This window comes from Vipera berus (genome assembly GCF_964194415.1).
Source record: "Vipera berus genome assembly, chromosome: 3".
Classification (NCBI taxonomy): Eukaryota; Metazoa; Chordata; class Lepidosauria; order Squamata; family Viperidae; genus Vipera; species Vipera berus.
This window is the reverse complement of record NC_138204.1, coordinates 56,176,235-56,191,762: the sequence shown is the minus strand read 5'-3', so window position 1 is coordinate 56,191,762 and position 15,528 is coordinate 56,176,235. Positions and strand designations below refer to the sequence as shown.

Below are 15,528 nucleotides of genomic sequence, written 5' to 3'. Positions count from 1 at the left end.
TGGCTCAGTGGGTTAGGATGCTGAGCTTGTCGATCAGATGGTCGGCAGTTTGGTGGGTCGAATCCTGAGTGCCGCGTAACAGAGTGAGCGCCTGTTACTCGTCCCAGCTTCTGCCAACCTAGCAGTTCGAAAGCACATAAAAATGCAAGTAGAAAAATAGGGACCAATACGGTGGAAAGGTAACAGCGTTCCATGTGCCTTTGGCATCTAGTCATGCCAGCCACATGACCATGGAGATGTCCTCGGACAAGCGCTGGCTCTTCGGCTTTGAAACGGAGATGAGCACCGGCCCCTAGAGTTGGAAATGACTAGCACGCATGTGCGGGGGAACCTTTACCTTTACCTTTATACAAATACAATGGGACCTAGCTACTGTGTATGCGAGTGTGTGCATATGTATGAGAGAGACAGTCAAGGAGAAAGAGAAACAGAGAAAGACAAAAAAGAAGTACAAATTCTACCCTTCTCCATATTCAGCTTTGCCTCACTTTAATGACTGATTACAAACATATCCAATCCTAGCATCCCAAAATGATTTCCTCAAAGCAAATAAAGTCATTACTTTACAGATTGCTCCTTATTTGTGACCCAGAGATTTTCAATAGCTGTATCATCCACTTAAACTTTCTCAGATTTATTATTATTATTATTATTATTTATTGAATTTTTATACCGCCCTTCTCCCGAAGGACTCAGGGCGGTGAACAGGGCATATAGATAGAAATACAAAAGTTAAAAGAAGATTAAATTATTGCCCGAATTAAAACGATCAAAATATAAAAAACATTAAAACCCTAAAATTCCCCCATCAGGCCAGGCCAGCTTGTTCAAATAGATGGGTCTTTAACCCGCGCCGGAAGGAGCAAAGATCTGGTGCCATCCGGAGCTCAACCGGCAGTTGGTTCCATAAAGCCGGGGCGCCCACAGAGAAGGCCCTCCCCCTGGGGGCCACCAGCCGGCATTCTCTGACCGGAGGCACCCTGAGGAGGCAATTCCAGTTTCTATAATTTATGAATTACGGGTGATGGGGAAATCTTAGTAACAAAAATGTTACAAATAGCTGTGGTATATTTAAGAATACTCGCAGTAGTATTCAGGAAGTAAGTAAATAATGCAAAGACAATAATGGAGCATATTTATGTTTTCGATGACCCAACTCACATAGAACCTACTTAGTTTGAATCATTCCTAAGTACATTTAGACCTTGAGTTACGAGTGTAATTTAGTCTGCCCATTCCACTTGAAAACTCATGGGAGTAAAGAGATCACTCCCTTGCTCGTTAAGACACATGCAGCTCGTCAAATGAACATGAGGTATCTTAGGGTGGAGAAGCCATGGAGGGCCTAGTGATGGAACAGGCCCCGAAGGCCTCCCCAACCCACTAAGATACCTCATACTTCCCGCTTCCTTGCTGCCACGCTGGACTCACCTGGAAAAGATCTGTCTGCCGCAGTTCCCGCTGCCACCCAGATCTGAGTGTAGGGGACGTTTCCGTGTACCTCCAGAGGCTGGATCAGGGGATTGGAGGCCTTTTCCAGGCCACTGCAGCCCGGATCTGATGCTGGGGGATGCTTCCATGGCCCTGCAGCGGCCCAATCTGGATGCCAGAGGCCTTTTTCAGGCCACTGCCGCCCGGATCTGAGCCCAGGGGATGCTTCCATGGCCCAATCTGGGCACCAGAGGCCTTCTGCTAGGCCTCTATTCTCTGCGAATGCACCGAAGGCCTGGAGCAGCCAAGAAAGCGAAGGATCTCGAACTTCACAGGGTTAGTATTGAAGGTCTGGTGAATAGGGAGACCCAGAGTGGGGGTGGGGAGGAAGGGAATAACCAGGGTGAATGTTGCAGAGCCTCTGTAGTCATTCATAAGGGTGAACGACTACCGTGGTGCTGCAATATTCATAATTTCGGGACCTGCTTGTAAGCACTGGAGGCGCTTATCACATAACTTCGAACAAGTGTTAAGTGAATGCTCGTAACTCGGGGATTACCTGTTTGCGCTGAGTGATGACTCATAGGATTTTAATTCAGCTTTCAATCTATAATAACCCACATGAAATCCTGTAGCATATGCAGCTACAAACACTGGGAAGATCCTGGGAAAGCTGTTTGATCATGCTGCTGCAGTAATTTAAGCCAATCACTCCTCAGACAATACAAAGATTCTTTCAAAGACCCAACTTACTTTCTCTAATATACTGCTGTTGCTCTGCTTTTATATGAAGATTGGATAAACACCTACTAGGCTTAATGATTCAGTGCTCACTTCTAGAGATCAACAATCTGGTGTTCCAAGCCTGGTCTGTAAGCAGAATGAGTCAGCTTCCCCTAAGTTTATACAGAGTGTCTTTTATATAAAACATTCCACAATATACAATAAAAATAGCAAATTTCAGTCTTGTAACTTCCAACAGGCTCCATTTGAAGATTTAGCCTAGCTTAGTATGGTAAACACACTTTTTATCTGCTATGGATTCATTCAAAGAGAGCAAATATATTCCTTACATGGAGAGCTTCAACAACAAGCCTTATGAAGTACTAAAAAAATTAATCACATTTGGAGCAGGAAAAATCAAGAAAAACCACTTCAATACCACTTTATAACACTTTAGTAAGGCTACACATGGAACACTGCATCCAGTTTTGGTGGTCACAATGTAAAAAAGATGTTGAGATGCTAGACAGAGTACAGAGAAGAGCAACAAAGATGATTAGGGGACTGGAGACTAAAACATATAAACAAACGGTTACTGGAATTAGGTATGTCTAGATTAATGAAGAGAAGGGCTAGGGGTGACATAATAGCAGTGTTCCAATATCTCGGGGGTTGCCACAAAGAAGAGGGAGTCAAGCTATTTGTTCTGTTCCAGCCTATGACCGGCCCTGTTTGTGTGTCAGGGACAACCCCTTTTTCCTTTTTACAGTCAATAGGCTGGAAAAACCCAACCCAAATTTATTTACAGTTCAAACAAAAAAGCAACAGAATATTTCCTTCAATAAATGAATCAAAATATCAAACAAGAGTCAACAAACAAGAGTTAAACAGAAGTAGCAAGAACAGACCAGGATTCTCTTAAAATGTCTCCAAACGGTTGCCTTCAGCAACCAGCCCTGCCCACACCTTCCCCTTTTATTATCAGTCCCAAGGCGTGGCTTCTCACTGCCTTCTCCTCCTCTCACTGAGTTGCCTCATTGATGTTCTCTGCTCTGCTCTGCTGGATTGCCTTCTGCTTCTAGCGTCTCTGAACAGATTCAGCTGTGACTTTTCTGAGTCCGACACCTTGTACTCACACAGCTGAGCCTCATGAGGAACATGACTGGAGGGGCCAGGCTGAGAGTCCTGCAGTGCATCAGAGTTTCCCTCTGACACCAAAGGCTCTCCAAACCCCTCTTCCTCCTCCTCAGATTCATCGGACTCAGCTGCTGGGAGCACAGGCTGACACTGAATCACAACACTATTCTCCAAAGCATCTGAAGGCAGGACAAGAAGCAATAGATGGAAACTAATCAGAGAAGCAACCTAGAACTAAGGAGAAATTTCCTGACAATTAGAATAATTAATCAGTGGAACAACCTGCCTCCAGTAGCTGTGAATGCTCTAACACTGGAAGCTTTTAAGAAGAGACTGGACAACCATTTCTTGCCTGAGCAGGAGGTTGGACTAGAGGACCTCCAATAATAATAATAATAATAATAATAATAATAATAATAATAATAATAATAATAATAATAATAATAATAATAATAATAATAATAATAAGAAGAAGAAGAAGAAGAAGAAGAAGAAGAAGAAGAAGAAGACTTCATGTAAAAGTTTTATTATAATTAAAATAAAGAGAAATTCTTGCATAAATAAGTTGTATTTATTTTCCTTCAGCTCCGTGAGTGACATTTTTTAGAATACTCTCTTTTCTCTAGGGAAGTTCCAATCAGTATTAATGAGATTTCAAGTCACAATAAAACTAACCTTTAATACATCCTAGGTTATTGGGCCACCTGACTTTGGCCAAGAGCTCCTTAATCTTGTACATTAACTGTACGTGAGCTTGCTCTCATTATATGATGTGGATGCAAATACTTCACAGAATGAACTTAGCTGCATAATTCTTCCTTGGAAAAACAGAAAGGGGGGCATTATCATATAATAAAAGAAATGAGAGATGAACAAAGATCATATTGTTATGTGAATGTAGCAAAACTAACTGGTGTGTGAACACTGAAAACAAATGTTTCATCCCCATAGCAGGTGTATTTATTTTTCCATGTATCAATTTATATGACAGCTTATATTACCAATGTGATTCTGGATGGCAAAAACAAACAAACCTTAAATGCATGTTTGTAATAAACAAACAAACAAACAAAACCCTTCCAGCACATTAATATAAAAGGGCTCCAAAGCATACTATTCACCAATAGTGTGGGCTCAATTACTCAAATCCCCATGCTTGTGCAAACAGAGCCAGAAAAGGATGGGAAGAAATAATGTTAAAAGCCAAGAGGAGTACAAATTTGTCAGAAACATCACAGTGACTTTTGAGGGCAGAAGGGTAAATAAGGATATTTCTCTCAAACATAGAATAGAAAGTTAGAACATAATGAGCAGAAACAAATGTTTACATATCACAGAGAAACTCTCTACACTTACACTTCAGAAACAGAGAAAGACTTTGCTTTCTGTGTGGTCATTACTTGCTTTTTCTCTAATGTTTATTATCCCTTTCCCAGAACATCACAAATTTCAAGGTCAGCCTAAAGTCAAGATCTAAATATAAAAATTCATAGAAAACAAGCAGTGAAAAATGGCTCTTGATTTTCCCAGTTCTGGAACATGCAAGGCTAAATATATCCCCTTAACGAGATACTTAGAATATAATATAACACACAGCACAGACCATACTTTTTGCTGGCATATAGGCCAATCTTCCAACATCTGGAAACTTGAGACTTCTACTCGTACTCCTGTAATTGCTATTGTAATATTTCTGGAAGATACTGAATTGGATGAGTCTGTTTATTATTTCTATCATAGCAAAATCACACCACTTCCTCAGAGATCACTTTTTTTAATAGGTAGCCCACAACTTAGAACCATTCATTTAGTGACCATTTGAAATTACAACGGCATTGGGGAAAAAATGATTTACAACTGGTCTTCATAGTTACAACTGCAGCAGCATCCCCTTGACCACATGATCAAAATTTGGGTGATTGGCAACTGGGACGAATTTATAATGTTTCCAGTATCCAAGGGTTATGTAATTGTCTTTGCAACCTTCCCAGTTGGCTTCTGTCAAAGCAAAGTCAATGGGAGAAGCTGAATTCACTTAATGACTGCATAATTCACTTAGCAACTTCAGTAATTCTCTTAACAATGACAAAAAAGATCATTACATTGGGTGTGACTCACTTAACAACTGACTTGCTTAGTAACAGAAACTACCTGTAAATATCTTGAGGACAAAATTCCTACAGTGTCAAAATTATCAAAAGGAAGCCTCAAAAGGCAAACATTTGAAGACTGTTCCTAGGTAGCAATAGCTCTTAGACTTATATACCACTTCAAAGTGCTTTACAGCCCTCTCTAAGAGGTTTATAGAATTAGCATGTTTATAGAGTCAGCATATTGCCCCCAACAATCTGGGTCCTCATTTTACCAACCTCGGAAGGATGGAAAGCTGAGTCAACTTTGAACTGCTCAAAATTGAACTCCTGGAGTAAGCAGTGAGTTAGCCTGCAGTACTGCATTCTAACCACTGCACCACCACGGCTCTTACAGTAGTAATTAGGATTCAGATTTGATATTGTATTGATATTATTAATATCAAGTTGTGTTATTTCTTATTGGTTGTTGAACTATAGCTGCTGTCCATATCTTTGACCAAATCATCTTAATCCCATAAAATTTACACAATAAAGAATTCCAGTATGATATATTTCATATGTAAGTTTAATAAACACAATGGCAATGTCTAGTTGCAAACATCCCCATTATCTGGATCAATTTGGGGAATGGAAAGCAATGAAGTACACAGCAAAGTACACTTCATTGCTCCAAATGATACATCACAGAGAGCATCATCTCTAGAGAAGGCATAATGAATCCACTTTAGAAAATAAGATGCATGGGAAAAACCAGGAACATCATTCAGAAGAAAACAATACAAGTAAAATTAAATAGTGAGAGGTTGGGAAACAACAAACCAAGCATGAGAAATCTCTGTCCTGTGAGGGTTTGCATCCAGACCATAAATACTACATGCTCTTCCCATGCCATTCTGGAGCACAAGATCAGAGGGGAAAAAGTTTATATATGAAAAATATCTATATATGTATATATATTTAAGACTTAGGCTGAACTGTGCTATATGTAATATTAAATTTTAGAAATGTACTAGGGTTTATTTATTTTTGTTTGATGTCCCAAAATGGATGATGAAATTATGTGGCCTCTTTTTTCCTGGCATCAATCTCTCCATTCAAAGTCTGATATGGCATGTCGTTTTCTATAAAGACTTCTAAAATCTATTTACGGGGGGGGGGGAATCTCTAAAACTACTCTGATACAGTAGTTTGGAATTCTGAAATATAATGATGCAGTCCACATACTCACAGCTAGCTGACCTTCAAGTTGACAGAATTATGCCAGTCAATTTTCATTTGAATTTCAGGTAAACACATGATGATACAAATGCCCAAAGTCCCGAACATCTGCACAAAGCATTTCCCAAGGTTTATACTATGTTGTGAATCTCCCTTGACAACAGCCAAATTTTTCAGTTAGATCAGATCTCAAGATTTCTGATGCTCAACTGATTATCATTCTCTAGAAAGTTGCTCAATCTCCCAGGTGCTCTGATTCTGGCAGCCATCATCAGCATCTTTCTCCTGCCACCCTGTTTCAACCAGTATCTGACTAGTCTTGACTGAAAACCTTAATGAGGTTTTGATCCCATCAACAAGTCACAATAATTCATCCCCAGTGCCTCCCCTGGGATAAGGGAAAAAGCTGATGCAAGAATTTCAAGTGATGTGTGCTCGAGAGTGTGATGTGAGAAGGGTGCCATTTGCTTCACTCACGCTCTGGTCTGTCAGCACTGTCATTAGACCTACTAGTTTGCTAAGAACAATAATTCTTTCCTCCCACAAGTACAAACTGCTTTAGACTGAATCCTGGCACAAGGTTTGGTCCCAAGAGGGCACTATACAAGCCATTCATTTGCTTTGCTCCCACTGCTTCAGCTCCCAGCCATTTCAAACAGCAGTTTCTGGTTTCAACTGAAGAAAATCCAACATAAAACCCTAGATTAACAGTTCTATAGTGGTGGCACAAAGTGGCAGCAACTTGGAAATACAAAACAATGTCTGCCCAAAGACTTTCAGTCATCCTGTACCACAATTCTCTATGCTGATATTTCTTGGCTAAAATACTCAGCCAGTAAAAAGAAAATAACCCACACAGAGATCTATAATCTATACCCTGCAAGAAAAGTGATCCTGTAAATCTGCTGTTAGTGAGTAATCCTGTTTCTCTCTGTACTTTCAATCATTTCCACAGTCAATATTTCTAAAAAAATATAATTGCACAGTGGCTATTTGTCACTTTTCTAGGAAGGATGCCTCTCCAGTAGGAAGGCAAATATCTATAAAAGGTGAAGTACTTACATATCTTGGCTATGGTTATAGAATGTGGACTAATTATGTCCAAGGATTTGGAAGTGCCCATGCCTCAGTGAGTCTCCTTCTGATACAACAACTAAATATTGTACTGTATATATAATAAAATACTTAATTTATGGAACTTTTATATTTAATTATATTCTACTCTGCTCCTTTTTGTGATATGAAGACATACAGGGTTGTGAGATTGCATTTATCTACCAAACACTATCTTAGACATTGTGTTTAACAAGGCAGACTTCATGGAGAACCATTCCAGCATTTTTATGGAATACTAAAACAAAGGATACTATCACCTGAATTGGTATACTTTGTGTTGAATAATTTCCTATCTTCAAGTTCCTTCCATAAATTAAACTTTTATGGGAGGCAAATTTGTTTCCAATTATGTCATTGTCAACATCCTTCTTACTCACCTTTCTTAAGTGGCTACAGAAGATTGAAAATGTAAAATAGTGCTCTGTTTAGGACAATTTTGCACTACCTTACTCAAAAGAAAGAAATTTAAAATATTACAAATTTCTTTATTAAACAAGTCCATAAGCTGTAAAGATAATATGCAGAACACAATCATAGTGGCTTAATATGTTATCCTACCTTGTCCTTTAATCCCAAAAGGTGGAAGAAAATCCCGAATTCTTGCCCATTTCCTGAAGGAATCATCCAAAAACATTGGTGCTGGTTTGGAGAATCTATAAATATAACGAAAAGGAATGCTTTTATAAGAGAAAAGAAAGTGAAAAACCAAAATTTCAAGGAAAAGTTTTACAAAATAAGTGTGGTATCAAATAAAAAATTCAGAACAAAAGGAATTTATAGCTCCATTCAATATTATCCTGGAAATCAGTGTGAGTAAGCATTTTAATATTATTTAAAGCAAATAGGCAATTTAAAGCCTGTAATGGTGGTACTCATCTAATCAGGAGCAATACAGAGAATAGGTTCACACATAATATTATAGCATAAGTTATTTTAACTGTAATTTGCTGAGCAAGTTATAATGATCTGGTTCACAGATAATGTTCACAATTATTCTAAGCTAAGGTAAAATTCTGTTATGGCTTATCATATTTGAAGTTAGCCAGAAATAAATAAGTGTCTAAGAAAGTGCACTGCTTAGAATACAAAGCATTCTTATGTATTAAGTGTACTTAAAAGTTTGAATACAAACAAAAGAGTGGAGCACATAACAGGCTACCCAGCTGTATCAGGACTCATTGCAAGGTAGCACCCATCCCCCATCATGCTTCCCCATCATCCCCCATCATGTGTATGAGAAGTCCCTGCTTCAACTTTTACCTCTACTATGAATTAACTGTGTAGCCATAAACAAACAACTACCACTCAACCTCCCATCTGTAGGAATGCTATTTCAAGATTCTAGTTAGGTTTATAACAAGATAATGAATCACATACTATACATATGGAAAATATTAGTATTTTAAAGTTTCTGACAACAGTAGCCATTTCTGGTGTTTACTGAATTTAGGAGAAAAAAATCAACAGTTTAGAAGGGAAAAAAATCAATAGTTTCTACTAGAGTAGGACATCATCACAAAATGACTAAAAGAAAATCATACTTTATATAATGTGCTTGGAAAATATTTTCCTTAGGATATAATTGTACAGGCTAAAATTTGTTATCTCCTAGTAGCAGCAGTGGTGTGCTCTTTATTCTCTCTCACTCCCACACAAATGCTCACTACATTATCCTGTTGTTGCTGTTCCCATCTCTTCATTTCTCCTTTTTATATAAATAAAAATGTGTCAGATTAATTAAACTTTTTTAAAAACAAACTTCAGGGCATGTGTTCCTATAGATGGATGTTCAACCATACTGGGCAATATATGACAACAATTCCATTGCCCAAGTCTTTTAATTTCAGAATTGAGATGTTCTCATCATTTTAGATACTACAAGGATTTCTGTGCTGTATGGCTGCAATGTTTGCTGCAACCCAACAGCTAATCCGTAACCAGACAAGTTCCAGTCAATTACAGTTGCAAGAAAAAGTACTATGTGAACCCTTTGGGATTACGTGGAGTTTTGCATGAATTGGCCATAAAATGCGCTCTAAACGTCATGTAAGTCACAACAATAGAAAAACACAGTCTGCTTAAAATAATACTACACAAACATTAGCTGTTGTCATGTTTTAATTGAACATAAGATGGAAACATTCACAGTGCAGGGTGGAAAAAGTATGTGAACCTTTGGACTTAATAACTGGTTGACCCTCCTTTGGCAGCAATAACCTCAACCAAACGTTTCCTGTAGTTGCAGATCAGACCCGCACAACGATCTGGAGTAATTTTGGACCACTCCTCTTCACAAAACTGTTTCAGTGTAGCAATATTCTTGGGATGTCTGGTGTGAATCGCTCTCTTAAGGTCATGCCACAGCATTTCAATCGGGTTGAGGTCAGGACTCTGACTGGGCCACTCCAGAAGGCGTATTCTGTTCTGTTGAAGCCATTGTTTTGTTGAATTACTTGTATGCTTTGGGTCATTGTCCTGTTGCATCACCCATCCTCTGCGGAAGTTCAGTTGGCGGACAGATGGTCGTACGTTTTCCTGCAAAGTGTCCTGATGAACTCTGGAATTCATTTTCCCATCAATGACAACAATCCGTCCAGGCCCTGAGGCAGCAAAGCAGCCCCAAACCATGATGCTCCCTCCGCCATGTTTTACAGTGGGGATGAGGTTTTGATGTTGGTGTGCTGTGCCTTTTTTTCTCCACACATAGTGTTGTGTGTTTTTCCCAAAAAACTCAATTTTGGTTTCATCTGTCCACAGTATATTTTGCCAGTAGTGCTGTGGAACATCCAGGTGCTCTTTTGAAAACTTCAAACATGCTGCAATATTTTTTTTGGACAGCAATGGCTTCCTCTGTGGTGTCCTCCTATGTACTCCATGTTTAATGTTTTCCTTATTGTAGATGTGTCAACAAAAATGTTAGCATGTGCCAGAGATTTCTGTAGGTCTTTAGCTGACACTCTAGGATTCTTCTTTACCTCATTAAGCATTATGCACTGTGCTCTTGCAGTCAATTTTACAGGACGACCACGCCTAGGGAGAGTAGCAACAGTGCTAAACTTTCTCCATTTGTTAGACAGTCTGTCTTACCGTGGACACATGAACATCAAGGCTTTTGGAGATACTTTTGTAACCCTTTCCAGCTTCATGCAAGTCAACAATTCTTGATCGTAGGTCTTCTGAGAGCTCTTTTCTGCAACGCATGGTTCACATCAGACAGTGCTTCTTGAGACCAGTAAACCCAAAACAGGTGTGTGTTTTTAAAGGGCAGGACGGCTGTCAGCAACACATCCAATATCATCACACTGATTGGAGTCAAGGTTGACTCACTCCTGGCTCCAATTAGCTCTTGGAGAAGTCATTAGGCTAGGGGTTCACATACTTTTTCCACCCTGCTCTGTGAATGTTTCCATCTTTGTTGTTGTTAGCTGCGAAGTCGTGTCCGACCCATCGCGACCCTATGGACAACATTCCTCCAGGCCTTCCTGTCCTCTACCATCTTAAAACATGACAACAGCTAATGTTTGTGTAGTATTATTTTAAGCAGACTGTGTTTTTCTATTGTTGTGACTTACTTGATGTTTAGAGCACATTTTATGGCCAATTCATGCAAAACTCCACGTAATCCCAAAGGGTTCACATACTTTTTCTTGCAACTGTAATACTCATTGATTGGTCAGGGAATGAGTAGATTGCCCTGCCTGCTCACCTACCCCAGTTTCCCTTTCAGCCCATGAAAACTAAATGAAGTAACCTGGAAATGTCTTACTTGCCACCAGGCTGGTATTCTTCTTAGTAGAGCAAACCTGTATTTTGGCCCCTTTACCTAGTAAACCTGCTGTCCTGTGATTAGACCAGGACTGCAACATGCAAACTTCTAGACCAAAATACAGCCCATGCAATTACACAACTTACTGTGGCAGGTAGAAGTGCCTAGCTCAGGGGAAAAAAATAAATCTTTGAAACAGCAGAGGATGTGGCGAAGCACAATGGCAAGAATACATCAATGGCACTGAATGATTTCTAGGAAGTTCCAGAGCTAGTAATGTTCTAAAACAGAGTTCTGGTCAGAAGTGTTTCTTTCCCCACAAATCCATTTCAAAGTGGTATGTAATGCTGAACCATTAGTAGAATAAGAATACCTGCTAAGTTTGTAAGCCGCCCTGAGTCTTCGGAGAAGGGCGGGATATAAATGGAATTAAAATAAAAATAAATAAATAAAATACCAGGCTAACTAATGGCGTGCAAATTTCAATTGTTGGAAATCCCAGGGTTCCTTCCAGAAAAGTTAGTTCGAATTGAATACAGCAGATGACACTAGCACTAGTGATGATGATATATCTACACTTGCTTGTATCTGTTAATATTTAAAATAGTACTTTAATAGGCAGTTACTGGTTGACATAAAAATATAATTAATGAACAGGATGTCAGCATGAGAAGGATTCCTCTCACTATTTTTCTCCAGAACAGGTGTCTCATCCTTTCCCACCTTAAATTTCACCAATCATATCAAAGAATCTGAATCGAAAGTTATATACTGCCAGAATGCACCTCTCCCTGCTCTTTTTTTTACAAAAACAGGCATCCCCTCCAACTGCCACATTTTTCTATTGCAGTATTTATTTATGTTAATCAAAGATCCTGGAGCACTGGGGAACTACCAGAGAACTGGAAAAGAGCTGATATTGTTCCCATCTTCAAAAAAAGGGGAAAAATGGATCCAGGAAACTACAGTCTGATCTCAATACCTGGGAAGATTCTGGAAAAGATAATCAAGCAATGAATCAGTGAACACCTAGAGGCAAACAAAGTCATTACCAAAAGCCAACATGGGTTTGTCAAAAACAGATCGTGTCAGACAAATCTTATTGCATTCTTTGACCAGGTGACAAAATTAGTGGACCAGAGGAATGCTGTGGATATAATTTACTTGGACTTCAGTAAGGCATTTGATAAAGTAGACCACAAACTACTGCTTGATAAGATAGAAAAATCTTACGTTAGACAGCATCACCACCAGATGGATTCATAGCTGGCTGACTGGCCGTACTCAGCGTGTGGCCCTCAATGGAACTGCATCTACATGGAAGGAAGTGTGTAGTGGGGTGCCCCAGGGCTCTGTTCTGGGCCTACTGCTCTTCAACATCTTCATCAATGATTTGGATGAGGGGATAGATGGGGAACTCATCAAATTTGCAGACGACACCAAGCTGGCAGGAATAGCCAACACTCCAGAAGACAGGTTTAAGATACAGAAGGATCTTGATAGACGTGAACATAGGGTGCTCTCTAACAATATGAAATTCAATGGTGAAAAAAGTAAGGTTCTACATTTAGGCAAGAAAAACCAAATGCACAGGTATAATATAGGTGGTACCTTGCTCAATAGTAGTAACTGTGAGGGGGATCTTGGAGTCCTAGTGGGCAATCACTTAAATATGAGCCAGCAATGTGCTGCAGCTGCCAAAAAAGCCAACACAGTTCTAGGCTGCATTAAGAGGGGATAGAATCAAGATCACGTGAAATGTTAATACTACTTTACAATGCCTTGGTAAGGCCACACTTGGAATACTGCATCCAATTTTGGTCACCACGGTGTAAAAAAGATGTTGAGACTCTAGAAAGAGTACAGAGAAGAGCAACAAAGATGATTAGGGGACTGGAGGCTAAAACGTATAAAGAACAGTTGCTGGAATTAGGTATGTGTAGTTTAATGAAGAGAAGGACTAGGGGTGACATGATAGCAGTGTTCCAATATCTCAGGGGTTGCCACAAAGAAGAGGGAATCAAGCTATTCTCCAAAGCACCTGAAGGCAAGACAAGAAGCAATGGATGGAAACTAATCAAAGAGAGAAGCAACCTAGAACTAAGGAGAAATTTCCTGACAAAACAATTAATCAGTGGAACAACCTGCCTCCAGAAACTGTGAATGCTCCAACACTGGAAGTTTTTAATAAGAGATGGGACAGCCGTTTGTCAGAAATGGTATAGGGTTTCCTGCCTGACCAGGGGGTTGAACTAGAAGACCTCCAAGGTCCCTTCCAACAACCTTAATCACTGTAAAACATACACCATCACAATATCTATTAGAAATCTGTAACAATGTTATTGACAATATATAGTATATCCAAAGTAATAAGGAAGATTTCACTGGGACTAAAGCAATGTTTATTGTTATGGGAACAAATTTCCCCTGGGTCCAAATAAAGAAATGGACCACCAGTAGTATGTGTGTCTACTGTTGACAAAATCTAGAACCAATGTTTTTAAAGCCCTTTTCTCACAGAATCCCTTAAAAATTACAGAGGACCTCAAAACAGCTTTTGCTTTGTTATCAATGTTTATCATATTAAAATTTAAATAACACATTGTTTGCCACTACTGCTTCTCACAATTGTTTCATAGAATGTTAACATTATATTATTTTTCAGCATAGACTGACAAATAATTTTGATTTTGCTGATTCATGTGAAGGTCTTGGATTAAACAACCCCCCCCAGGGGTCTTCAGGCACACTTTGAAAAAACTTCGATCTAAAAGACAGATTATCAGAGGGGAAAAACTGTAAATGTGTTCCCTTTAAGTTAATCAGCAACAGATAAAACTGGGAAATTGGAGAAATATGCACATAAAGAAGAGCTTTTTTTAAAAAAAAAAATCAATAATATTTATTGTTATCTGAACTGTTGCCTAAGCAGTTTTATCTAAAATGTTAAGCTGAGTTATAAAAAAGGAAAGACAGAAGGGAGAAGATAAAAGTACAATGTGTCAGACTGGCAAACATATGTACAGAATAACATAGTCTCCAAAATCAGAAAACAAAATGAATCCACCTCAAACCATATTCAGGATTAGATTGATTTTTACCAAAACAATTACAAGAATAAGAGATTTATCAGTAAAATGGCTGGCAAGGAACAGATGAAGCATGGTGAGCAGTCATTGACAGCACACTCGCTTGTATCTCAGGAGATATTATGTGGAATGAGAAAGAAAAAGATTAATTTTGAAAGGGGTTAATATTAGGTTATACTAGAAAAAACAGAACTTTAGTGTTTTGTTAAATATATTTATTCACTAGAAATATTTTTCATTTCATTAAAAAGCTTTTTTAATCAGCTTTGATTAAACAAATCTCATTATTATTGTTACTAATGCATTTTGTGTCTCAGAGTCAGGAGAGTTGCTTTTCTTTCTTTCTATATTCTTCTCTAATTCCATTTCCTTTTTTATGCTGGTCTATTTCTCAACAATAATGATGTAGGCTGCCTAAATTCTAAAACAGCCAGCATCTAAAAACAACTTGTACAGCACCTATATAGTATTAGCCACACAACCAACAGAAGATGGATTATTGTAAACAGGCCTTTAATAGTCCTAACTGTCTAGTGGTCCTCTCAAAGTGAAAAGCTATTTACTGTCTTCAACAGAACACTGGATGTTTTTCTTTTGTAATATAAGTTTGTAGCATGACATCAGCGATAGTAGCTGAACAAACCACCAGCGTTTAGCCAAATAATGACAATCATTCATGTTCTTTATTTCTCAGATGATTAAGAAAGGAAGAATATTCCACAGATGCTTGGCTTGAAAGATCTGAAAGCATATTGAAATTTTATAATAATAATAATAATAATAATAATAATAATAATAATAATAATAATAATAATAATAATAATAATAATAATAATAATAATAATAATAATAATAATAATAATAATAATAATAATAAAACACAGCACAATACTTTTTCTTTCTACTACAGAAATGAGCCTCTATTTCCAGAGCATTTTCTTTGTAAATGTCTCTG

At 38.4% G+C, this 15,528-nt stretch overlaps 1 protein-coding gene across 4 annotated transcripts in view; it reads right to left on the bottom strand.

Moving 5' to 3' along the window:
* Window positions 1–15,528, bottom strand: part of ST3GAL3 (ST3 beta-galactoside alpha-2,3-sialyltransferase 3) — a 216,014-nt gene that overhangs the window by 71,020 nt on the left and 129,466 nt on the right. For all 4 annotated transcript variants that reach the window (XM_081323183.1, XM_081323186.1, XM_081323184.1 and 1 more), the window contains one exon: window positions 8,277–8,371. In XM_081323183.1, coding sequence (XP_081179309.1) covers window positions 8,277–8,371 — 95 coding nt within the window. The remainder of the gene's footprint in view (window positions 1–8,276; window positions 8,372–15,528) is intronic.